The 23,908-nt window shown below is 39.6% G+C and overlaps 1 protein-coding gene across 4 annotated transcripts in view; it reads right to left on the minus strand.

Moving 5' to 3' along the window:
• The window catches only part of myh11a (myosin, heavy chain 11a, smooth muscle), a 26,393-nt gene continuing 2,485 nt past the window's right edge, over window positions 1-23,908 (minus strand). The window contains exons 2-43 of one of the 4 annotated variants that reach the window (XM_087804575.1): window positions 23,232-23,579; window positions 22,992-23,148; window positions 19,609-19,636; window positions 17,927-18,026; window positions 17,798-17,824; window positions 16,044-16,136; window positions 15,910-15,973; window positions 15,660-15,758; window positions 15,448-15,591; window positions 14,800-14,895; window positions 14,622-14,740; window positions 14,399-14,551; window positions 14,164-14,337; window positions 13,160-13,333; window positions 12,985-13,099; window positions 12,222-12,415; window positions 12,038-12,159; window positions 11,908-11,977; window positions 11,683-11,843; window positions 10,423-10,531; window positions 10,226-10,357; window positions 9,956-10,162; window positions 9,742-9,879; window positions 9,562-9,685; window positions 9,323-9,494; window positions 8,068-8,280; window positions 7,855-7,999; window positions 7,583-7,789; window positions 7,407-7,511; window positions 6,755-6,907; window positions 6,448-6,696; window positions 6,174-6,386; window positions 5,894-6,106; window positions 4,971-5,132; window positions 4,771-4,899; window positions 4,615-4,703; window positions 4,437-4,560; window positions 3,621-3,829; window positions 3,448-3,556; window positions 3,203-3,375; window positions 2,854-2,886; window positions 404-540 (exon numbers count right to left, since the gene is read on the minus strand). In XM_087804575.1, coding sequence (XP_087660701.1) covers window positions 2,862-2,886; window positions 3,203-3,375; window positions 3,448-3,556; window positions 3,621-3,829; window positions 4,437-4,560; window positions 4,615-4,703; window positions 4,771-4,899; window positions 4,971-5,132; window positions 5,894-6,106; window positions 6,174-6,386; window positions 6,448-6,696; window positions 6,755-6,907; window positions 7,407-7,511; window positions 7,583-7,789; window positions 7,855-7,999; window positions 8,068-8,280; window positions 9,323-9,494; window positions 9,562-9,685; window positions 9,742-9,879; window positions 9,956-10,162; window positions 10,226-10,357; window positions 10,423-10,531; window positions 11,683-11,843; window positions 11,908-11,977; window positions 12,038-12,159; window positions 12,222-12,415; window positions 12,985-13,099; window positions 13,160-13,333; window positions 14,164-14,337; window positions 14,399-14,551; window positions 14,622-14,740; window positions 14,800-14,895; window positions 15,448-15,591; window positions 15,660-15,758; window positions 15,910-15,973; window positions 16,044-16,136; window positions 17,798-17,824; window positions 17,927-18,026; window positions 19,609-19,636; window positions 22,992-23,148; window positions 23,232-23,573 — 5,832 coding nt within the window. In that variant the 5' untranslated portion in view covers window positions 23,574-23,579 and the 3' untranslated portion in view covers window positions 404-540; window positions 2,854-2,861. Of the gene's footprint in view, window positions 541-2,853; window positions 2,887-3,202; window positions 3,376-3,447; window positions 3,557-3,620; window positions 3,830-4,436; window positions 4,561-4,614; window positions 4,704-4,770; window positions 4,900-4,970; window positions 5,133-5,893; window positions 6,107-6,173; window positions 6,387-6,447; window positions 6,697-6,754; window positions 6,908-7,406; window positions 7,512-7,582; window positions 7,790-7,854; window positions 8,000-8,067; window positions 8,281-9,322; window positions 9,495-9,561; window positions 9,686-9,741; window positions 9,880-9,955; window positions 10,163-10,225; window positions 10,358-10,422; window positions 10,532-11,682; window positions 11,844-11,907; window positions 11,978-12,037; window positions 12,160-12,221; window positions 12,416-12,984; window positions 13,100-13,159; window positions 13,334-14,163; window positions 14,338-14,398; window positions 14,552-14,621; window positions 14,741-14,799; window positions 14,896-15,447; window positions 15,592-15,659; window positions 15,759-15,909; window positions 15,974-16,043; window positions 16,137-17,797; window positions 17,825-17,926; window positions 18,027-19,608; window positions 19,637-22,991; window positions 23,149-23,231; window positions 23,597-23,908 lie in introns of all 4 variants that reach the window. The other 3 variants (XM_087804551.1, XM_087804560.1, XM_087804567.1) reach the window with 3 other exon arrangements.

Here is a 23,908-nt window from a genome sequence, read left to right on the forward strand (position 1 = left end):
TTTGGTCTTTGGTTGATCTTTTATTGGTTGTGCAGGTGTTTCAACATACAAAGGGTGACTCGTATAAAACATCTCTAAATATTTGTTTAAAAAAAAAAAAGAGAAAAAAGGTGCCGGTAGATGAACTACGTGACTTCCAAAGTAATAGATGGTGAGGATGTGAGTAAACGAGGCGACACTGACGGGGTGACGTCCGGGTCAGTGCTGCGGTGGAACACGAGACAGCAGTCACAGGCGACAGTAGCAACACTTTACACATCAACACTGTGGAGACTTCGCAGGCTGGTTAATTAGAGGCACCTTTTATAGACACTCTTGTCAAATCATCAGTGCGGTTAAAACAGTGTACGAGGTGATAAAACAAGCCAGAAAAAAAAAAAAAAGCTTCTCGGGCTGAAACTCTTGAGCTGCTAATCCATGGACCTGGTCCCGTTGAAGTCGCTTTGGGAGTCGGCCTCCTCCTCTGAGGCGTCCTCCACCACCCTTCGTCCTCCGCCTGTTCGCCGAGGAGCGCTGGTGAAGGAGGGCTCGTTTCCACGTCTGCAACACAAGACCATATCAGACGACGTTTCTGTCTTGACGGATTCTGGGCGACTCAACCGTACATGTCACTGTCCATGGAGACTTTACTAATAACCAATGATGTGGCCGCAAACAAGACTTGTTTTTAACTAGTGTTGGTCTGATGAAGCTTCATGAAGCAGTGTCATTATTTTCAGAGTCCACTAGATGGTGGTTTTTGCACTATTTATCCTTTGTTTTGAACAACTGTTCTAATGAAACATCCTTTTTAAACTGATGGCGCCACCTACTGACCTCTAAACAACATGACACTGTTTCATGAAGCTTCACCAGACCATCACTAATTTTACAAAGCTGTAAAAACTTCTGGTGACTTTTTTTGTGCGTGTTTTTGTTTGGTCCCATCAGAAGAAATATTTTTTTGGGTTTAATCAGTCTTTTTTAGACAGTTGCGTATAAATTATTATTTCACACATTGAACATCACAAAGATACAAGAAAAACATTAAAAAAAACTCTGAAAATAAATCGAAACATGAAAATGTAAGTAAGGATTTTACAAGGTGCAAAAACCGATATCATTACAAAATTTTAGGGATTAAAAAAAAAAATATATATATATATAGGAATAAATATTGATTAAAAAAGACATTCTAAATGTTAGTTTAATAAAGGTAATACATACTACCAAAAACAACAAATGAAAGTAAGAAAATAAACCCTAAAACAAAGGGGGACCTGGCCACTGATTATTCTGAAATAAAAATCAAGAAAGAAGAAGAAAAAATGGCTCTGATGGGGAAGCTTGGGAAAAACGAAAATATACTGAAATAAGAATGACAAAAATACCTGAAGGTACTGAAAATTTAACTTCCCCATAATATAATAACAACAACAAAAAAATCTTAAGTTTATAGAAAAAATAGGATACAAAATGCTATTGCAATTAATCAGGAATAATAAAAAACTGTAAGTAAGGATATAACAAGTGATGGATGGATGAAAATATAACTTTTAATAACTAATAACAAACTAATAATCTCCAAAACAAAGAACTGTACAAAATAAAAGTTGATCTGACACTTTGACTCAGAAGAAAAATGTAGAACTAATTATTAGAATAAAAAATAACTTGAGTGCATCGATCCACGGATATAAATCAAACGCCTCATACGTGGCTCAGCCTCGCTCAACACTCGACCCCTGGTTCAGGAAATGAATTTGAAGCGCTGAGACAAATATGGCCACTGGATACACACAATGGTTTGAATTTTGTCGGATTCAATCTGGATTACGAACCATATTTCTCTCTGTCAGTGGCAATGACAGGATGAAGAGGGTGAAGCACTAGAAGGTAAAGCTTAGGTGAGGCTTCACTCCCAAACAAAATGTTCAACAGTCTCAGCCATCAAAACATATTAAAAAAAGCTTCTACAAATATATATAAATGCAGTACAGGCCAAAAGTTTGGACATACTTTCTGATTCAATCACCCTTTTCTCGTTTAAATATGAAAACGTGTTTAATTGAGCTGTGGAGTGACTTTGTGGAACAGAAATTAAACAAAGTACAAATATAAATCATTTTTAAAAAAGGTACAATTATAAACAAGTATATGGAAGAGGACATGTGAGAACCAATGCTGATAGTAATAATGTATATTATGTACCCATTTAGCATATGCTTATATATTGAAAGAAAATGGTATAGTGTTGATATATTAATCTATATATATTTCTTGTATGGATATATATGTGTAAAAATATTTAAAAAGGGGGTAAGAAATTAACTAATACTACACCTTTTTCGAACTAAAGGGTTTTGTTAAGTTTTTATTATTATGCTTTTTTTGTTTAATTGGAGTTTTGTTATTATTATTTATTAATTTAAACATTTTTATGTGTGTCCAAACTTTTGACCTGAATGTTATATATATATATATATATATATATATATATATATATATATATATATATATATAATGTTTATATATATATATATATATATATATATATATATATATATTTATTTATATTTCAATAAAAAAGTTTCCATAATTAATAGAAGATTTCAAACCAATATTTGCTTCAACCAAAAAATGAAACATTTCTATAAAAAAAAAGTTGGCTTCCATGAACAAAAAATGCTTCAATTAATCCAAAAGAAAGTTGCCTCAATAATATTTTTTAAAATATGTAAATTCAATTTATTTTTTGGATTGAGGCGACTTTTTTTCATCGATAATATTTCCTTTTATTGAAGCAACATTTTTTTTATAAATGAAAGCCAATTCATCTTTTATGAAAGTATTTTTTGATCGAACTCGAAGTACCTGCCGTGTCACTCGCTGGGTTCAGGGTTGCCTCTGGAATAGAGATGAACACCGAATGTTTGGGTAATTATTAACCTAGTGTTCCTCACTCTGGTGACATTATAACTAGTGATGGCCTGACGAAGCTTCACGAAGCAGTGTCATTATGTTCAGAGTCCACTAGGTGGCAGTCTCGGCACTATTTTTCCTTTGTTTTGAACAACCGTTCTAACGAAACATAACTGATGGCGCCACCTACTGACCTCTAAACTACATGCTTCATGAAGCTTCATCAGACCATCACTAATTATAAGCCCTGAAGACGACAACCTGCCTCGCGATCATGAGTCCACAGCTTCTCTTTTCTCACCTCAGTTTGCTCTTCAGGGAGTTGACCTCTCGACTAAAGGCTTCGTTGGCCTCGGTGGCTTCATCCAGCTCTCGCTGTAGCTTCCTGCGTGCAGCCGTGGCGCGCTGAGACTCCTCCTCGGACTCCTCCAGCTGCCTCTTCAGCTGCTTCATGCGGGTGTTGGACTTCTCCGCCTGGTGAGGAACCAGCAGACGATGCCCTCTGAAGGTTTGATCTTCTCAAGAGATGCGTGTCTGTGTGGTTACCTGGTCTTTGTACTGCTCCCCCTGCTTCCTCTCGTCCTCCACCTGCATCATCAGGTCCTTCAGCTTCTTGTCCTTCTGACGAGTGCTCTTGGCGGAGGCCTGCTTGTCCCTGAGGAAGAACATCGATCTTCCGTGAACGATCTGGATCCAAGGAGCACCGGGGCGACACCTACCTGTTCTCCTGCTCCAGCTGCTCCTCCAGCTGAGCCACTTTAGCCTCCAGGGCAGTGATGGAGGACTTGAACTTGGACTTGACCTGGGTCTCCATCTCCTGCAGTTTGGCCTTCAGCTCTTTGTTTTGACGGTCCATCTGCTGCCGGGCGCTCTCGTTCTTCTGCGAGATGCTGCGCTCCGCCTGCAGCTCGTTGTTCAGCTGGTCCACCTGTAGGGGGCGGTGGACAATTTTTCAACATCAGCAAAGGTGGATTTATTTTTCTTTAGTATTCCATCAAAAAAGTTGCTTAAATCTAAAATATTTTCAATAAAAAATTGTTGTCAAAATAAAGATTTAAATAAATACATGTTAAGGTAATGCTATAAACAATCTTAAAATATGTTTAAGTGTCTTTTTGGACTAAGATGAAGACAACTAAGCTCCTGTCACTACATTAAAATGAACAAACATTTTTGTCTTATCCTTAAGGAAGGGATTATTTTGAAGATAATCTCAACCTTTAGTCGACACGAGGGTGAATTCATGACGTTTTGGTGAACTATCACTTGAAATAAACACGTTGCTTTCATAATAAAAAAAACCCAGTTACTTCAGTCAATTAGTTGTTTAGTCAAACGTCTTTTGCTTCAATGAAATCAAGTTGCTTTAATCAAAAACAATATATTCAATAAAAAACTGAAGACAAATATCTAAATGAATATAAACAAACAAATGTGTGAACCTTTTTATTAACTTAAGCAACTTCTACTCGTCGCATCTTTTATGAGTGAAGAAACAAATGGACCTGCACAGGCTTCTTCACGGCTCCTCTCACCTGCTGCGTGCTCTTCCTCAGTCTGTCGTTGATGATCTCCATGTTGCTCTGCTCCTCCTCCAGCTCCTCCTCCAGCTGCGAGATCTTCGCCTCCAGGCGTCGCTTTTCATCGCTCAGAGCGGACCTGCAACACATGCGAGTGATGATGTTGTCCAGCAGGAGACGAGCGGTCACTCACTTTCCGGAGGTGTTGCTGGCCAGCTCCTCTGAGAGTTCGTCTCTCTCCGCCTCCGCTTGTTTACGAGCTCTTTCAGATGCAGCGAGGTCCTGGAATGTTAAAAAAAAACAACCTCCGTCAGAAGATCGGAGTCGAGTCTCTTTCGGAGACATCTACCTCCTGTATCTGCATAAGCTCCGCCTCCAGACCCTTGGCTTTCTTCTCGCTCTCCTTGGCAGTGGTCAGCACCTCCTCTCGTGCAGCTCGTGCGTCCTCAAGCTCCCTCTGGAAGTCCTTCATCTGAGCCTGCAGAGCATCAGCTGTGAGTGCAACATCTTCACGTGTGTGTGTGTGTGAGGGTTGAAACTCAAACTGACCTGCAGCTTGCGGAGCTGCTTGATGGCTTCATCTCGTCCCTTGTTGGCCGTATCGATCTGTCCCTCCAGATCCTTCATGTCTCCCTCCAGCTTCTTCTTAGCTGCTGCAGCCACGGTCCTCTGTTTGCGCTCGTCCTCCAGCTCCGTCTCCAACTCACGGACCTGCAGACCGTGAAATGCATTTGTCTTAATTTCAACAAGTATTATTTTGGTACAATTATATCTTTTGTAACAGGTGCTGTGTTACATTTTGTCAATAAAATGTTGGTATAATTATTCCTTTTTTATTTTAAAAGCTTTGTGTTATGTTCTGTATTATTTTGGGGCAACAGTTATTCTTTTGTAACAGGCTTTGTGTAACATTCTGTCAGTATTATTTCAGGGACAAATCTCCTATTTGTAACAAGCGTTGTTTAACTTTCTGTCAGTATTACTCTGCGTATTATATTTATATTGTAACAAGTCATGTGTTGCGTTGTCAGTATTATTTTGGAGCTTTATTCTCTATTCAAACAAACTTTGTGTTTCCTTTAGTCAATATTTTTTTCGGTCAAATTATTTTCTTTAGTGAGAAACTGTTACATTCTGACAGTTTCATTTTCTTTTACTTTTGTATCAAACTTTGTGTTGCCAGTATTAATTTGAAACCCAATAGTGTGTGTGCTTCACCAAAAGAGTTAAGCTTTTTATTCTACCGTGCATGTCATTGTGACCCTGGTCTAGAAAGGCGCTATATAAATAGAGATTATTATTATTATTATTATTATTACAGTAACATTATCCATTACTAACAATAAAAATGTGTTTTAATATTTGAAAGCAATATATTTTATTCAGAACTAAATAACCTCCAGAGGATTTTGTTGTCTGTCTGAGCGGATCTTATCATCACTTGTTGACATGAAAGCAGGAAAATAATGCACCTGCTTGATGAGCTGCCTCTTCTTCTCCTCTCCCATCTCGTCGCGCCCCTGCAGGTCTCTCTCGAACTGAGCCTTCAGAGCCTGCATGTTGACCTCCAGACGCAGCTTGGCGTCCTCGGCCGCCTGCAGCTCATCCTCCAGTTCCTCCAGCTGCGTTTTCATCTCGTCCACCTGAGCCGCCAGCCCTCGCTTGGACTTCTCCAGCTCGTGCACCTGCCGTGATTGACCATTGAAAACAACCTCGACTAGAACACGATCTAGTGACAGGACAGGGACCTACGTTCTTTCCCACGTCATCCTTGGAGCTGATCAGATCTTCCATCTCCAGCCTCAGCGCCTTGTTGGCTCTCTCCAGCTCCTCCCGGCCATCCTGAGCCTCCTCCAGTGCCCGACCCAGTGATAGAGCTTTGGTCTCCTTCTCTCTTGCCTCAGCTTCTGCTCTGTCCCTCTCGTCTGCATACTTGCTGGAGATGCTCTTTTCCTCAGCCAGCATCTGCAAAGAGCCAATTGCTGTCAAACAACAAATCCACCTTCACGCTAGGCGTTCATCACACCTGGTCGAACTTCTTTTGCTTCTTCTCCAGGTTTGAGACGATCTGTCTCTGGTTGTCCAGATCCATCAGAGTGTCCTCCAGCTCCTGTTGCAGACGGTTTTTGGTCTTCTCCAGCTTATCGTAGGCCGAAGCCTTCTCCTCAAACTGGGTGTTGGCTGCTTCCAGATCTCTCTGAAGACGTTTCTTACCTTCCTCCAGCAGTTCAACGTTACCTGACATTTCGTCCAGCTTCTTCTTCGAGTCAGAGAGCTGCGGGGGATCAATGACAACGTTAGATTAGTAAAGACAAACCAAACCTCTGCCTCACCTGGATGTTGAGGGTGGACACGTGTCTTTCCACATTTCTCTTGGCCTCCATCTCTTCCTCGAGCTGCTCTTGCAAACTGTTTTTATCGTCTTCAGCCTGCCTCAGCTTGGTGGAGAACTGAAGCTTCTGACGCGTCTCCTCGGCCAGCAGCTCCTGCAGGAGTTAAGTTCAGTATGTAACTCTTGCCTTGAGGAAAACTGATGTCTCCATAAATATGGGAGTTAAAAATATAAGTAGTTGTCAACCGCACTTTATCTTAAAAAAAAAAACCTTTTGGCTTTTAAAGCATATTTTATTTTTCATCAAAGTTTTTTATGGTTTTTATTTCAATAAATTGTATATAAAATTATATTAAATAATATAATTCCATTTTCTATTTACAATTAACATGCACAACGTATGTTCCTTTTTGTGTAGCAATTCAACTTCTTGCCGCTAAAGCAACGTCAGAGTCAAGTACTCGAACAATACTACGAATATATCTTCATTATTGCAGTAGCACAATGTATCTTACATATAACATATCGTATTGTTCTTCCATTATAATGATGTGTCGCCATATTATTGCCAATACACATGTCGTTCAAGGGGGTCTAAATGAGTAAGAACTAATATTCAATGTTTTTCATTCATGTTATGATATATGTGTTACCTGTGTGTCCTGCAGCTGCGAGCTAAAACTGGAAACATCTTTGCTCAGCTTGATGTTCTTTCCCTCAGCTTCGTTTAGTAGGACGGTCACACTCTCCAGTTCCACCTGCAGACACCGAACATCTTTAGTATTTTGTATTTCGCCGCTTCACTGTCTCATGATGTCCCGTTCAGTACCGTGATCTTGGAGCATCGTTCTCCAAGTTCAGCCTTCTGCTTGTCGCTGTCGCCGAGGCGGGACTGCAGGTCGTTCACCTGTCCTTCCAACTTCTTCCTCTTGTGCTCCCCGTCCTGTTTGGCCTGCACCAGCGAGCGCACCTCCATGGTGAGCTCTGAGGTCTCCTTCTCCAGAGCTTGTTTGGCCTTCTCGATGTTGGACTTCACCTGGGCGAAGAAGGAAACGTCTTGATTCCGGATAAAAAAACCTTCAGGAGGAAATTCTGACTGACTCGTTTGGACTGCTCCAGCTGCTCGGTGAGCTCCTCCACAGCCTGTGTGTGTTTCTGCCTCATCTCGTGGACCTGAGCCTCGTGCGTTCTGTTCTCGTCGTCCATGGCTCTCTTCAGCAGCGTCACCTCTTGCTCACGTTTAGCTCTGCAATTTACAGACAATAATCCAGGCGACACCAATAAACATTTATTGCTTGTGGCCTCCTATCCCACCTCAATTCCTGTTGTGTCGCTGTGGTATCCAAAGTGTCCTCGAGCTCAGATTTGAGGGCCTCCAACTCCTCTCCGAGGTCCCGTTTGATCTTCTCTGCTTTGTTCCTGGCTGCTCTTTCTGAGTCCAGATCTTCCTGTAGGTCGGAGATGTGTCCCTCCAGCTCCCTGATTTTCTTCAGAGCGTTGTTCTTTTGAGCCGTCTCGTCCTCTAATCTGAAATCCAGATAAAAGGTTGAGAAAGTTCCTGCTTTTCGACAATAACAATTAGATATTTAACAAAGTATATTTAAAAATATTTTTAATGTACTTTTTGCTTTTAAATCTAATAATTAACTTTTTTATCACAGTTCCTATATCGAAAGAAAGAGTGTGTGGAAAATAGGATATAATATAACATTTATTACCCCATGTTTTTTCAGATCATATTTAAGGTAAGGTAAGGTAAGGTAAAGTAAAACTTTATTGATCCCTCAGGAGGTCTCCTTCGGGAAATTGTTTTTTTCCAATAGCCAGCAATTTTTCATAAACAATAAAAAATAATAAATAAAAAATAAAATAAGAAGAAGAACATAAAGAGAAAGAACAAGATGACACAATCTAAGTCTAAAGATAAAGACAAAGAACACAGGTCAAAGAAAAACAACAAAGACAAAGGATACAAAGACTAACATAGAACAGAACATCCAGACACTCTCACTCCACTCCTGCCCCCAAACTTGTGATTGGAATCTTAATTCTGAATCTCAGATTAAAAGAACAAACATATCTTTAATATATTTTAGTAGGAGCATTAACATATTATATATAAGAGGAGTGTAAACAGGTTAGATTGTATTATCTTATACTTTCTTTGTATTTCTCTTTGTTCTTGTTCTTCTCTTTATTTTAATTAATTATCGTCTGTCTCGCTGTGTATTGCTATTTGGAAAAACAATTTTCCAAAGGAGACATCCATCCATCCACCCACCCATCCATCCATCCCTCCACCCACCCACCCATCCATCCATCCATCCATCCACCCACCCACCCACCCACCCATCCATCCATCCCTCCACCCACCCACCCATCCATCCATCCACCCACCCACCCACCCACCCACCCACCCATCCATCCATCCATCCATCCATCCATCCATCCATCCATTGCAGTAGCATCTATCTTGTGAAACAAGAGCGAGCAAGAGCTGGAGTAAATCTTGGATTGAGATAGTACCTTTAAACATCCTACATTTCTGCCCTAATCTCTCGGAACTCACCTGGCAAGTGCGTTCTGTAGCTCCTCCTCCTTCTTGGCGAGCTGTGCTTTGAGGTCAGCAATCTGCGCCTGCAAGTCTGCAATCTGCTCCTGAAGGTCATTCGACTCGGCTTCAAGCTTCCTCTTCGCCTTATCCAGCTCCTGTCGACCCTTTTCTTCTTTCTTCAGACGGACTGACGAGTAAATGAAGAAGTCAGCATCGTTCAAAATGATAATTCGACCAGCGAGAATTAAGATCACCTTCCAGCTCAGAGATCATAGATTCATGTTTGTTTTTGAGCTTCGTGAGATTCTTGGACTTCTCCTCCTCTTCCGCGAGGTTGGTGCTGTAGTCTGCAATCCTCTCTTCCATTTGCTTCCTCTCCTGAAAGACAAACATCTTTTTTAGTTTCCAGCTTCAGTGAGTTTTCCTTCAATTACCTTCAGCAGCTTGTTGTTATGGTCCTCCATCACCAGCACCTCGTCCTCCATCTTCTTGATTTTACCCTCGCATGTGACTTTTTCCAGCTGTAACTTCTGACGAGCATCTTCCTCTTCCTCCAGATGCTCCTCCAGTTCCTTTAAGAGAACAATAAATGTGTTTGTGGACAACTGGGGAATGGGATTCGAACTAACAACTGCAGGTGATCTGGACCTGCATTTGTTGTTGCATCTTCTTCTTGTCCACCAAAAGAGTCTGAGCACGTTCCTCCTCCTCGTCGAGCCTCGCCTCCATCTCGTGCAGGATCTCTTCCAGCTCCTGCTTCTTAGCTGCCAATCGCACCCTCATCTCCTCTGCCTCAGCATAGAGCTCCGTCTCTGCCTGCAGCTGCTCCTGCAGGGCGTTCCTCTCCTCCAACACCTGAGGAACATTGCGATCATTACTTTCTAGACTAAAACAAGAAAGGGATCTTTGTCTTTTTACCGAGGTGTGTTTTAATGTGATCTCTTTCAGTTCAGATTCAAACTTGACTGCAATTTCTTTGGACTTCTGTAGTTCATCGTCCTTCAAGCTCATCTCTTCTTCTTGACGTGTGACTTGAAGCAGAGGCTTGACCTGTCACAGAGAGAGACATGTGACAATAACTTTTTCATTTAAACAGTGCATTTTTTTGTGCTGACCTTGGTGAAGAGTCTCCACCACTGCCAGTTCCTGAGTTTGAGGTAGGCAGCACAGTTCCTCTGAATCACCTTCATGGCCGTGAGCTGCTGTTGTCTCTTATTGAATGCTCTAGAAACAACATTAACAAAAACAAAGTTGAGTCTTATTGACAACTCACCAACCATAGGAAACCTGCATGACTCAACTTCTGGAAGTAAATCAGTGACATCACAATATTGAATGACCGGATTGAGAATGTTAAGCGTTGACGTATTATTCTTTTATTGAAATGTTTTTTTCAACCATTAATTTTTTTTCAAGCATAGATAGATAGACAAAACTTTATTGATCCCTCTGGAGGTCGCCTTCGGGAAATTGTTCTTTCAGTCAGCACACAGCGACACAGACGAAAGAGTCATAAAGAACAATAACAAAGTTTCTATAAAAAGAAAGTGCAAATGACACAATCTAAGTCTAAAGATTAAGAACATAGATCAAAGAAAATAACAAAGACAAAGGATACAAAGATTAACATAGAATAGACTCATCTTTTCCTCCACTTCTGCCTCCAAACTCAGAATTAAACAGTCTAATATCACGAGGAATGAATGAGTCCCTGAGTCTATTAGTGTTGCATCTGGGAAGGAGCATTCGTGCTCCATCTGCTTCTCAGTTCACTGATTACAGTGTTCAGAGGATGACTGTCATCATCCATGATGGAAAGTAGCTTCTCCAGTGATCTCCTCTCTGCAACCGTCACCAGTGAGTCCAGCTTCATGCGGACTACAGAGCAAAGTCTCTTGATCAACCTTCAAGCTTCTTCTTTGAAAGGTTGACTTTTCTCTTTTTTCCCTATTAATTGAATTAAAATGAATGAGTATATTTTTACACATAGTTTGATATTAAAATTCTAAAAATAAATAAAACGTTCTAAAATCAATTATCCAAATACTTTCGTATCCTTTTAAGTTTAGGGTAAAATCGATGGCATTTAAACTCTACGTGTAAAAAAGCAATAACATTTAGAAAAATTTGGATTTTTATTTTTAAGATTAATTATTTGAAAATATGTATTTGTTGAAAATTGAAACTTTCAACAAATACATTGTTGAATTCACTTGTCAATAAAAACTAATTCAACATATTAGTTAGGTTAATATTCTGATGGCACCGATATACCATCATAACAACCGTGCCTACAAAACTATTGCTTAGACCTACAAAATAAATTCAATGCTATTAAATGGTTGAAATGATTATTATGAAGTCTGTGTACGTACTTCCTGGCCAGAAATCCTCGGACCTGAGACTGGAAGGCGATGATTATCACGGTGATCTTCAGGTCTCTCTCCTCCTCCAGCTGTGCCAGGACTCCTGTACGGAAAAAGATTTTGCTCTGTCCGATCCTGTAGAGGTTCGGGTCCAGGTCCAAATGCTTGATCTAAGATGCCAGGGTTGAAAGAATGTTAGATTGGGGATTGTTTGAAGACTTATATTGAACCTACCATGAGGCAACAGGCTTGTTTTCCATCCATGAATCCTTTAGGAATTGCATTGGCAGCCAGGACCTCATATCTGTGTGCAGAGGTGTAGATTAAACTAAGGCCGGGAAACAAATGGTGCCATGTGACTCACCGTTGACGGAACTCTTGGAAGACGATTCGATTCGGAAATCCTTGTCTGCAGATTCTGATCCCTTCCAGCACTCCGTTACACCGCAGCTGTTCCAGGACCAGGTGAGCGTCAAGCTTTCCTGCCTGATCGAACAATTAAAATGTTGGAATCAAGAAGGAAATATGTCGTTGTTACTATTCGTTACCCTCTTCTCGTGGTTGGGGATGATGCACCTGACAAAGTTGGGCTGGGTGTTGTGGAGCGTGGTCATGAGTTTGGCCAGAGACTCCTTGTAGAGCTGACTCACAGTTCGGAACATTCCCTTCTTGGTCTTTGAGCCACTCGGCATCGAAGTGTCGGACATCTTGGCTAGTGTGTCTAGACCCACCACTCTGTCGGCTGAAATACCCGAACATATGTTAACGCAAAAGTGTGAACAAGATAAATCAACTTTTGGTCTCTTGTTTTATCCGGATCCGGGAAGTATTGACCGTTTAATTATTTTTCATTTATTCAATTTGCAAATGAAATATTGCCTGTGAGGTGCCATCCCTCTCAACAACCTTCTCAGTAACAGTGTCCTAAAATATCCCAAAATGCTTTGCCACCCAGTTAACCAATCACAGCTATTGTTGACTCTTGACATAGCAACACTGACATATGATTTCAGTACAGTATTGTATCTGCCATTTAGTTGCCACTTAACAGAACATTGTGTAGAAAGGCATCCTGGGAGTTCACCATTTTGATGGCAGCATAATTAGTGCCCAGTACCAAGTTCTGTGGTTGTGTTGAAGTTTACCGGCTGTTCTAATAAATCCACTGTTTAAAGAGTGTGGACATACACAAGGAACTTTGCTTTTCCTGACCGCATCTTACAATATATTTCTTGTCCTACATGTAGTACTGTGAGCAGAAAACAAACTTGAAACTAAGAGACCCCTGTAGTTCTTTTCGCGGAATCTTACAATCCTTCCAGAGCTCTTGTACGAAGGTGCTGGAGGAGTTTCCCAGCAGCGATGTGACGTTGTCGTTCAGAGGGTCCATGTTCTTTGTCAGCCAGGCAGTGGCGTTGTAATCCACCTACAATAAGAGCAACAGTTGAATTTAGACGGCCGTTAACCAGTAAACAGGTGCTCTGACCTTCCCAGCGTAATGAAGGAGGGAGAACTCGGTTTTGGATTTCAGCTGTTTGGGCTTCGCAAATTTGCAGTGTGTCCCTTGAGTGTTCATGAGTTTCTCCACGAATGAGATGTCGGTGGCTTTGGGGAACCAACACTCTTCATCCAACAGAGCGAGGATACCAGGAGGGTTGTTCTGTGAATAATGAAATCATAAATAAATAAAAGTACAGTGAAGGGATCAGATTCTTACGGCTCATTCTCGAAGTATATCAGAATATTAAATTTAAAAAGTTAAACCAACTTGTTCATTTTTTAAACCATTAAATTGCTTGTTTGAATAATTAAATAAAAAAATACTATATTGAAAGTTTGAATTTAGTTTTTATTAAACGTAAAAGTTTTTATATTAAAAGGTTGAATTTTCTTTTAAAAATTGAATATTTTCCAAAACAATTTTACATATATATATATAGTTTGATTTTCTTAATCCAATAATTTAAAAAAAGGCAATTTCTGAATCAAATATTTGTTAACTTTTAAATTCAATATAAAATGTTGGCGTTGTAGTGCAAACGTGAATTATTTTACATAAAGTTTGAGAGTTTTCTAATTCTAAGGATTGTTTTTCACCTCAAGCTCAATAATTTTTAATTTCTAGCTTTTCAATTCAATGAAAAATTTGGCCCATTTTGGATTATTGGAATAAGAATATCAAACAAATCAAAAACACATTCATTTTAAAATTGCTAATTTTTTTTAATCTGTTTTAAAAAAACAACTAATTCAAAATTTTAATATCAATAAAAAAAGATTATATATATATATATATATATATATATATAAAATAAAAACAAATTCAAACATTAAATATAAATATGATTAAAGTGAATTATTAAAAATATTATGCAAAGCTTAATAGAAATGTCAATAAAACATGTTTTAATGATTTGAAATGTATTGAAATGAATGTAATCATTCAATATTCTGTTGGCACTCGTATACTTCCACAGTTCATGCACTCACTGGCCTCTCGATGAGCTCAATGCAAGGTTGCAGATCGAGGCCAAAGTCGATGAAGTTCCACTCGATGCCCTCTCTCTGGTACTCCTCCTGCTCCAGGATGAACATGGTGTGGTTGAAGAGCTGCTGCAGCTTCTCGTTGGTGTAGTTGATGCACAGCTGCTCAAAAGAATTGTCCTGCGAGACACGCACACATTCTGTAGTTTTAAAAACACAAATGCGTTCAACCTTGGAATACCTCAAAAATCTCAAAGCCAGCGATATCAAGTATCCCCAAGAACGACGCCCCCTGGCGCTTGGTCTTGTCCAGGGCTTTGTTGACCCGGGCCAGGATCCAGCGGAACAGTCGCTCAAACACAGCTTTGGCAAGAGCTTCTGTGGCGAAGTCAGCCTGGAAACATCTCGATAAGACGCAAGGTCGGCAGAAAGACGAGACGAAAAAAGGTGCGGTTGCCGCCTACCTGTTCCTTAGTCTGAGCCTTCTGCACAACTTCTCTGCCCACCTTAATCCGAGGAGTGAGCATGGCGCGGGTGAAGTCTGTCACGTTGATACCCTGCAGGTGACACACCTTCTGTGCAGCTGGAGAGAGACTAGGATGTGAGACCGACCAGCAGGAAGCAGATTATCACGACACTTACCCGTGTTGTCTGGCATGGTCGCCTGCTCCTGGTTCCTCTCCTTCTTGAACTCAATGTTTCCTAGTTGCATGACTGTGGAACAAACCTTCAGGATATCTGAAGACAAAACACCGTCCGGCAGTTTAACATAAACAGTCTCACTTGATAAAACAAACACTTCCAAGCAATTCTTTGTCGTTTATGAAAAGCCAAAAATGTGATTAAATAAATGTTATAAATGCTGACATGTTTATTATATTATATTAAGTATTGGTACGAAAATCCTTGCCCCCCCTACCAGGCTTACAGGATTATACTATGTGTGGTGTCACGGATACATATTATTGTAGTTGTGTCATTAGTAAATCTTGATCCATTATCAGCTGACCGACTCATATTTGATTAATGACATCAAATGACTACCCAGAGAGCAGGCATAAAAGATAGGAGAAGGAGAGAAGCCAGGAGAACCTCTCACTCAGGGGACACTTTTTTGTCTTAGAACAACATGTTCTCAAGTACTCGGATAATACTATAAATAAATGGTTGTTCCACTAGTATCCCAGTAAATGGTTATACATCTTATCGTTGACCCTGTATTGTGATATGTATTGTATCACCAGATTCTTGCAAACACACAGCCATCAGGTCCACATGTTTATCTGGTACCTGTTCGCTCCTCATCGGTGAGGCCCATGATCTTCATGGCCTCCATGGTCTCTTCATACAGCTCATCGTCTTGCTGCCCGGTAATCTGGACGTTGCCGGCGCTCAGAAAGCGATAGTTTGAGAAAGGCTCCAGAAGCAGGTCCTCTGTAAAGAGAGAAATCCCAGTTCAGTGAGTGATGTGTCATCAAACCATTTCCAAAGAACGAGCTCACCTCTCAGCTTGTCCTGTGCACCAGCGATCATGTAGTAGAAGATGTGAAAAGCTCGTTCTACCTTCGCTTGTCGGATGCAGCGAGACTTCTCCAGCAGGTCTGAGAGCGTTCAGGTGTTAAGGAATACAAACACGTCTTCTGCTTTAGCCGACAACCTTTGTTTCGCCACATCAGTGGCTGAGTTTAGTCTGTGTTTTGAGTTTGGTAGACCCTAAACTGGACTTAGGTTCCAGTTCACATGGAAGGATACAAGTCTCAATGTTTGCTCCAACAATGTATCCAGTAACATCAAAGTTGATTCGGATAAATTTACCCTGAGACGGATAAGAAAGAAGTAAAATTGAATGAAAAGGAAACGATTCAGAGAAAATTTTTTGTACTTACGAAGCGAGAAGAGTTGTCGTTTTTGATCGTTTTGGCATTTCCGAAAGCCTCCAGAATAGGGTTGGCCTGCAGGAGCTGCTTCTCTAGCTCCCCCTGGTGAATAAAGTTAAACATGGACAGTTGAGTTACAATGAAGCTTATATGATAGACGATAAAATGTAGACTACTATCTTCGATGAAAATGCAAGAGGGTCAACTTGGAGCTCCTGTGTGAGCAACATTATTTGTGGGAGTTGGATATATAATCTTAAGACACAGATGTCAAACTAAGGCCGGGGACCAAGTCTGGCTCACAAGAACTACAAAATAGTTGTTTCTGAATTAGAAACTAGAACTGACATGAGCAAAGTTGACTGTATAAACGTGCCCCCACACAAGGTTAGAGAAGATATCAGCCTAGAAGAACATGTTTCTGACATGTTGTTATATCAGTTTTTTAATTAATGGATTACAAATAGATTTTGGTTAATCTTTTTTACATCTTATTTTGGCTCTTAAAGAAATAAAATGTCCCACCCCTGAGGCTAGACATTTATACTTTTGAGCCAGTAATTGTTTGTATATTTTGACCCCAACAGAATCTTAATGATAAATGTAGCCTTTGATAGCTAAATATATATATACTTTTATTATTACAATAAACATTATGAGGGTCTGTAACTTGTTTAGAGCCTAAAATATGGCCCTTTGCTTGACGTTGTTTGACACCACTGTTTTATGTGATTTAAATGTTCAGAAATCCAAGCCCTGAATATTACGGTAACCATTGTGTATTTGAAGACATTCACAAAAAGTCAACAGCGTGCAAATAAGTGAAGCTGACAATCTGTCTGTGTGCTCTGAACTAATCCACCTGATCAAAAGAATCTGCAACATCACCTTTCAAAACTTTCTGCAAGAAACACCTACCGAGGACGAAGTCGCAAACTTTTATGTCTCATCACATTTAGGGTGAGTGAAACCAGGAATCACAAGGTAAAAACATTCCTGAGGGCAGAGATCAGGACAGATACAGACCAGCTTTTGAGGACCAGAGATGACAGAGAAGAGAGGAGTCCAGCTCTTGGTAAACGCTGGAGAAGATAAAGCAGATGAAAGAAAAGGAAAAGTGGATCGCAGAAAAAGAAGAAATTGAAAAGCAAACTAGAGAGAAAATCTGAAGACGAATCTGAACAAGTAATCCACTTGAAATGAACTATAGAAACTTTCCCATCGAAAACTCAAGTTCAGTTCGAGGCTCATTTGCAGAGTCCGTTTGTCCAAGAAGTTGTAAATGACATGCAACACTTCAAAGAACCCACAAAAAGGTGGTTGTTAATCCGATATAATCACACTAAAGCGGTTTGAATGTATCTTCAAACGAAAAGAAAGTACGTCGTGAAGTTGTGGTGAACGTCGGGAGAAGGTTTGTGTTTGAAGACGAGAGGAGATAACCATGCTCACACTGTGCTTGTCAAACTGTGAGTGACCCGTTCACCACAGGAGGAGGCAGATTCTCTCACCTCTCATGTGGTGCAGGTGTTTACAACACAGGGAATGACACAAGAATCAACATAAATCTGGTCGATAGCTGGATGTCGTCACGATGACCATGCAGTTCATTTCTCAATGACTTGGAAAACGACGCACGTTAGCATCTACTCTCTAGGAAGGCAAAAACCTTCAGTAACTCTGTGACTCTATTGTCATGCACTTTTATCACCTAAGGATGGATCACACAAAAAAAAACACTCCAGGCAGTCCCCTTTACTCACGTAGGCAAATTGCGTTCCTGGTTGTTGCTATTTGGAGGAACATATAGGGTTATTCAAAATTCATCCTCAAAGACTGACTGAGAGAGGAATACAGCCCACAGATTCTTTATTTGACAGAATAAAACTTACTGCACTGCTGTCCTTTTTGCCTTTGTGTGAAGATGCTACTACAGCCAGGTACTGGATCACCTTCTTGGTGTTCTCCGTCTTGCCCGCACCGGACTCCCCTCTTGGATAGAAGAACAAATGAACAAATCATTATTGACACTTGACTGACACAGGTTTAAACTAAAAAGGTTGTTTTTACATTATGTATAATACCCAGATGAAAACCTGCCCAAGACTTTAATGGGTTAAATTGTGTCACTATTTATAATAAATGTGATTCAGACATCAGCAATAACCCTAACAGAAGACTAACCAGATGAACTCCTGCATGGCTCCTTAAAAGGCATGCGATGCTCCATGTGTGTGTGTTTGGCAGGAGGACTGAAAGAAATCCTTTTCATTGTCCTGCTCTGAGTCTAGGCAGATGCTAGACTGATGTAAACTAAACTGGGTACTTTTTCCTAATTGGAACAGCTGTAAAAGTGCATGTCCTGCTCTTTGCATAGTCGACTACATTAAGGTACATTTATGGGCATGACAAATTCACTTTAAAATAGTACCTTGGCTGATATTTTATGGACAAAAAAAATGTTACTGTCCAAGGTCCCGTTCAAAAATGTTAGAGAGGAAATGGATGTGAAACAAAGTTTATTTTAATTTAATATGAACAGAAGAGAGACATGGAAATTATAAGTCACATCCTGCCACTTTAGCACAGTTGATTTTCCTTTTTTTTACACAAAGATAATATACTCGGTGTCAGTGAAAATAACAAACTTCATCCTCCAGAATAAGACTATTTATTGACAAAGGAAATAAGAAACCAACAGTGATTTATAAATGTGAACGGTGACCGAGCAGCAATAAAGAGTACATTTAAGTCTAAAATTAATGCAGGATCTGAGATGAAATGTCCGCAATTAAGAATGAAGCATCTTTGATTCTTCAATTCACTCTTTTTCAGCCTCTTTTACTCAAAATGATGATCAACTTTTCTAGTCATTTATATTGCTAAGAGCAGGCAGTGATTTTACTAACTTAGGTTCAATCATTTAGCATGTAAATTGAGACTAAAGTCCTGGTAACTCACACACATGGGCTAGCACAAACACATATGACATTCCTCTCGCTGCACACCAGACATTTTCCCATATATGGCTTCTACTGCGGTTGGGCTCAGTTGGAGTTTAGATAAACCAAAATTCCATTATAGAACACCTTAATTCTTTTTATGCATAACAAAAAATAAGTATCTGACTGCAGACCTTAAAACTATCCCAATATCAGTTGAGATAGACACTTGCAATTCTTATTCACTGTTAAGTTTATAAGGAAATTATCAAAGCACAACTAAGTCACTTTATGGGACCAAAAAATAAACAAAATGGACTGATTCTCAAGAGCCCACTTTTGATGTTGAGTTGGACTTCCGCCACAGATTCTCTTTTTGACATTCAGCCTTTTTAGCAGTTAGCTGGCCTTGTTTCACAACCTTGTGATTTGAGTTTAGCTGAAAAGATATTTTTCTCTAGAGATCCGAGGATAAAGTGTTGCACAAATATATATTTGAAGCTTTTATCTTACCTGAATTAACACATTACATTCTTATAAAGAACTTTCTAGCGATCTCTCCTAATGGATGAACATGCATAAAAGTGTATCCTTCATTAGATTTTCAACAGTGTTTTCATAGATTCACTCACGTGCAAAGGATGGACTGATCCTCTCGATCTGTGGAGAAGAACATAAAGTTGGATTTAAATGTAGAAAAACTAGCCGGCAATACATATACATACTTTAACGATACTTTAAGTAAGGTTTACTGAAGCACTGTGGGTACTTTTATGGAAAATGCAAAAACAAAATGAAAACAAAAGATAGTTTGGATATACAAGTTCAGTCGAATTGCAAGGTTTGGCAGATCAAGAGTAATTTAATGCAGATTCATTCGATTTATTTACAATAGCTGATAATTAAACTTGCTTATGAAGCACACAAGAGCAAAGGAAGAGTGAAAGGGAAGCTGCCATCAGCTTGGTTCAGCTGGAGAAGTCTGGAGACAAAATGAAATAGATAGATAGATAGATAAAACTTTAGTTAGGAACAATGGTTTGAGATAAGGATAGTGAAGACAACCAACGTTGAAATAAATACATTTCTTCTCTACTATTATAGATAAATTCAGCACAAAAGTAGCTATTTTACATGTTTGTTGCTATGGAAATAGGGAATTAGATTAGATAAGATTAGACTTTATCGATCCCCACAGCGAGGAAATTCACTTGCAGTGCAGTAGAAAAAACATTTAACAGGGACAAAAACTGAGACAGAACACTAAAGATAAACAGACATGAGAGAAGAGTGCAAGTAAGAATACCATCAACTACATACATCACTGAAACACTGACCAACAATATGATAATTAAAGTGCAAGCTTACAGTAAAATCTGATTCTGATCTTTCTCAATGACTCATAGCATTAACAGCACAAGTCCATGTATGGTTGTTTGTGTAAATCTGACTTCCTAAATAGGCACCAGAAGAGCAAGAAGGAAGTCAGACATGGATTAAGATTGCATTTGTAGAATTCCTCCACTGACCCAGGACCACTAAAGATGCTCACCGAAACATGCATCACATCATTTTGATGTATCCCAGCTCTCCGTGACACACCGCCTCTCCTCAATGAAATGAAGGAATGTAGAAACGCCACCTTGACATTGATTGAGTCTAAAGTTTACTCATATGGGTCAGGTGTGTCGGGGATTGCATCAACGGTGGGGACAGAGAAAGAAATCATAGTTGGAGATCAATCAGCCAAGTATATGGCTTATCGGTAAAAAAAAGAAAGAAGCATCACCATGGAGGTGAAAGAGCAACATTTTGGCAGAAAATTCACCATCATGGTTTCAAATCACATGAACTTCAAAGTTGTGAGGCACAACTAAGGGGTAAAGTGAGGTCAGCCAAGGTTTCAGGAAGGGTGTTTTAAAACATCCTGCAGTCATCAGTGTGTGAGGAACTGTCACAAAGCTTAATCGTTTATATAAAGGAATCAAAGGTTTGTAGCATTAGCTTCCACGTCATGGGAAAACCCACTAATGAGACAACAATAACAACCTTAGATGTCTCTGTTAAAGATTTTTTTTCATTTATAAAACAAATAAATGTATCTTCTTTTTGACAATGAGAGTAAGTATTTTGAGATTTCTTTTGGAGAAGCGTGCACGAATGCTGTGAATATGATTTTGGGAGATATCGTGAATGTGAAGCCTGCTCTTTTTTTTCAAATGCGTTTTTGTGTAGAAGTCATTAAAAAAGTAGAAAGCTTCTCTTCTTCATGCCTTGAAAGGTGAAACTTTAGAAATGGGGTTGGTGGTGAAAATGCGAGGATAAATACAACAAACCACGCGCACGGTCGCACACATGTACACACACAGATGTCTGCCATGTAAACTGAACATAGGGTTAGAAAGACGTTGTGTATGGTTTCTGCAGCAAAGTGAACACCAACAGAACACATTAACTCTCCTCAGTTTACATACTGATTACAAACAACTCTTTTCAGATACACACAACGCTGCATTGGAAGAAATAGTTTCCCTCTTAAAAAACACTAATAAATAGGCTCGCTCTCTTTTCCCACTCACACACTTGACATAAACATCCTTGCCAAGGAGTCCCATGATTCCACTGATTGTCAGATCTGATTCAGTGAAGCATCAACTGGGGCTGTGCAAGAAAACTCTGAACTTAAAAAGATATTTGTAGATGTTTGAAGAGCGATTGGTCTGGAAAAGCGCTATACAAATAAAAATGACTTACTTACTTACTTACAATGGGAATCATACAACCGTATGTGCACCGCTGTCCAGCCTTCATATTTATGACAAGATGAAAAACTAATGAAGTCAGTAACAGTTACCAAGACACATCTTCTGTTGTTTCCCTCAATATTAAAAAGTGCATTAAGCTTCATGACATTGTGTATTACATTAAAAACAGCCACCAACAACAACAGAAAAACTGTCTGAGAAAAACTCAGAAAGGCTTGGACAGGAAATAGTCCCCCCCTCCCCACCCCCCAATCTCCCTCAGAAGTCAACTCCTTTGAGAGATCATCCTCACGCAAACATGAAATCCAGTGGGCACAGCCCCCTCGAAACACAGCAGATTCCATGAGAAACAAGCAAAAGCGAAGTCATATCACTGCAGGGTTAGTCATTTACTGTAAGCACTTCCCTGCCAACAAGTGTGTGTAGTCAACTTTACAAAACATTGACTGTTGAACTGGTAAAAAAAAAATGTGTTTGACAGAGGCAGACAGGAAGTGACAGGGAGGTCTTAAACTATAGTTAATGTTTAGAGAATATATACAATTGCTCAGTTAAATGCGTCCGGCGTTATTGTCAATATGAATACATCTAGATATTATTTCTTGTGACATATTGGGTGGTAATTGTGTTGTAACAAAGATAAAGAACGACCATCATGACTGAGCAAAGACTCATACATTACTTCTTCTTTCTTCTTTTGCTTTTAAACATGGCACAAATTTAAATAACATTGCCATAGTTGGTTATTACATGATCAGGGAAGAAGGAAATATGCTTTTTTCCAGACTACAGTCTGAAATAAATGTGTAAAGAAAAATGACTTGCATACAAACAAATAACTAAACAAATAACTAAAATAAAACGTGAGCATGCGCCGTGGAACCAATATGTGTTATTGTTCTTGTTTATTATTTTAATTTAATTTAATGTATTGTTTACTTTTATTGAGGGTTGATACAAACGATTGCTAGAGGCTTGACAACTTAGCAACAAATATATGCTAACATTACCAGTGGTTTAGTAGAAAATTGTTTTAGAAATTGGTGCCTTTAGTTTGTTTTTCAAAATGTCTGTGTCGATGCAAGTCAAAACATCCATTTCCTGGTCAGTGGTTCTCAAGTGATGGAGTCAAACCTGGGCAAAGTGTTTAACCCTTGTATCATCTCAGGGTCAATGTGACTTAAGGAAAACCACAAACACCCTGAGATAACACAAGGGTTAAGAACCAATATATTTGGTATAGATTTTACCTTGCATCATGTTTCTGTAGGCGTTGTCGGTGATGGAGTAGATATGTGGGGGGACTTCATGTCGTTTCTTTCCTTTGTACATGTCAATGATCTTCTCTGAGTAGATGGGCAGCATCTTGTAGGGGTTGACCACCACACAGAACAGGCCAGAATACGTCTGAGAGCAAATACTTCAATTTAGAGTTCGTCCATATTTACGTTTTAATTTAAAATGGTCATACATATTTTCTCCATACTCACATAAATGAGTCCAGAGAAGTATCTCTCCCGCAGGTTGTGCAACACAGAGGCTTCATTCAGGCAGGTGAGCTCCGCCATGTCCTCCACCTTGCTGAACTTGGGTGGGTTCATCTTCTGGATGTCGTCTTTGCTGATGGTCATAGTTCTGTTGTTGTCGGCCAGCTGCACCACCACCTCCTCGCCGTGCTCCTCCTTGATGCTGGCCGCTTCGAAGCCATGCTTCTCCGACGGAATCCACACAAGCTTCTTTGCGGACCAGTCGGCCTGAACCATAGGGCTGTTCAGCAGGTCCTTGTCAACGTAGAGGAATTTTTCATCCTCACTTGGGGCTTTGTTGGACATCTTTACCTGGAGGGCAGAGCTAACTGTTAAAGTGAAAGAAATAATGTTTTCAACTCAAAGGTCTGGTTTTTATACATTATGCATTACATCATATCAAAGGCAATAAAGAGCAGCTCCTTTAAATGAAATTAAGTTTGAAATAAAATACATATACAACAGGGTTATTATGCAAGAAAATAAGTTGTATGATATTTGATTTAGTATTATTAAATGTTCCCTTTTTCTTCTTTTTTTTACTTTAAGTGTAAAACATTGCCCATTAGAAAGAAAATATCTTCAAACAAAGATCTTCAGATACAATTTACAGTATATTTAAAATATACTGTACAAATAAG

This window comes from Callionymus lyra, chromosome 1 (genome assembly GCF_982586985.1).
Source record: "Callionymus lyra chromosome 1, fCalLyr1.hap1.1, whole genome shotgun sequence".
Classification (NCBI taxonomy): Eukaryota; Metazoa; Chordata; class Actinopteri; order Syngnathiformes; family Callionymidae; genus Callionymus; species Callionymus lyra.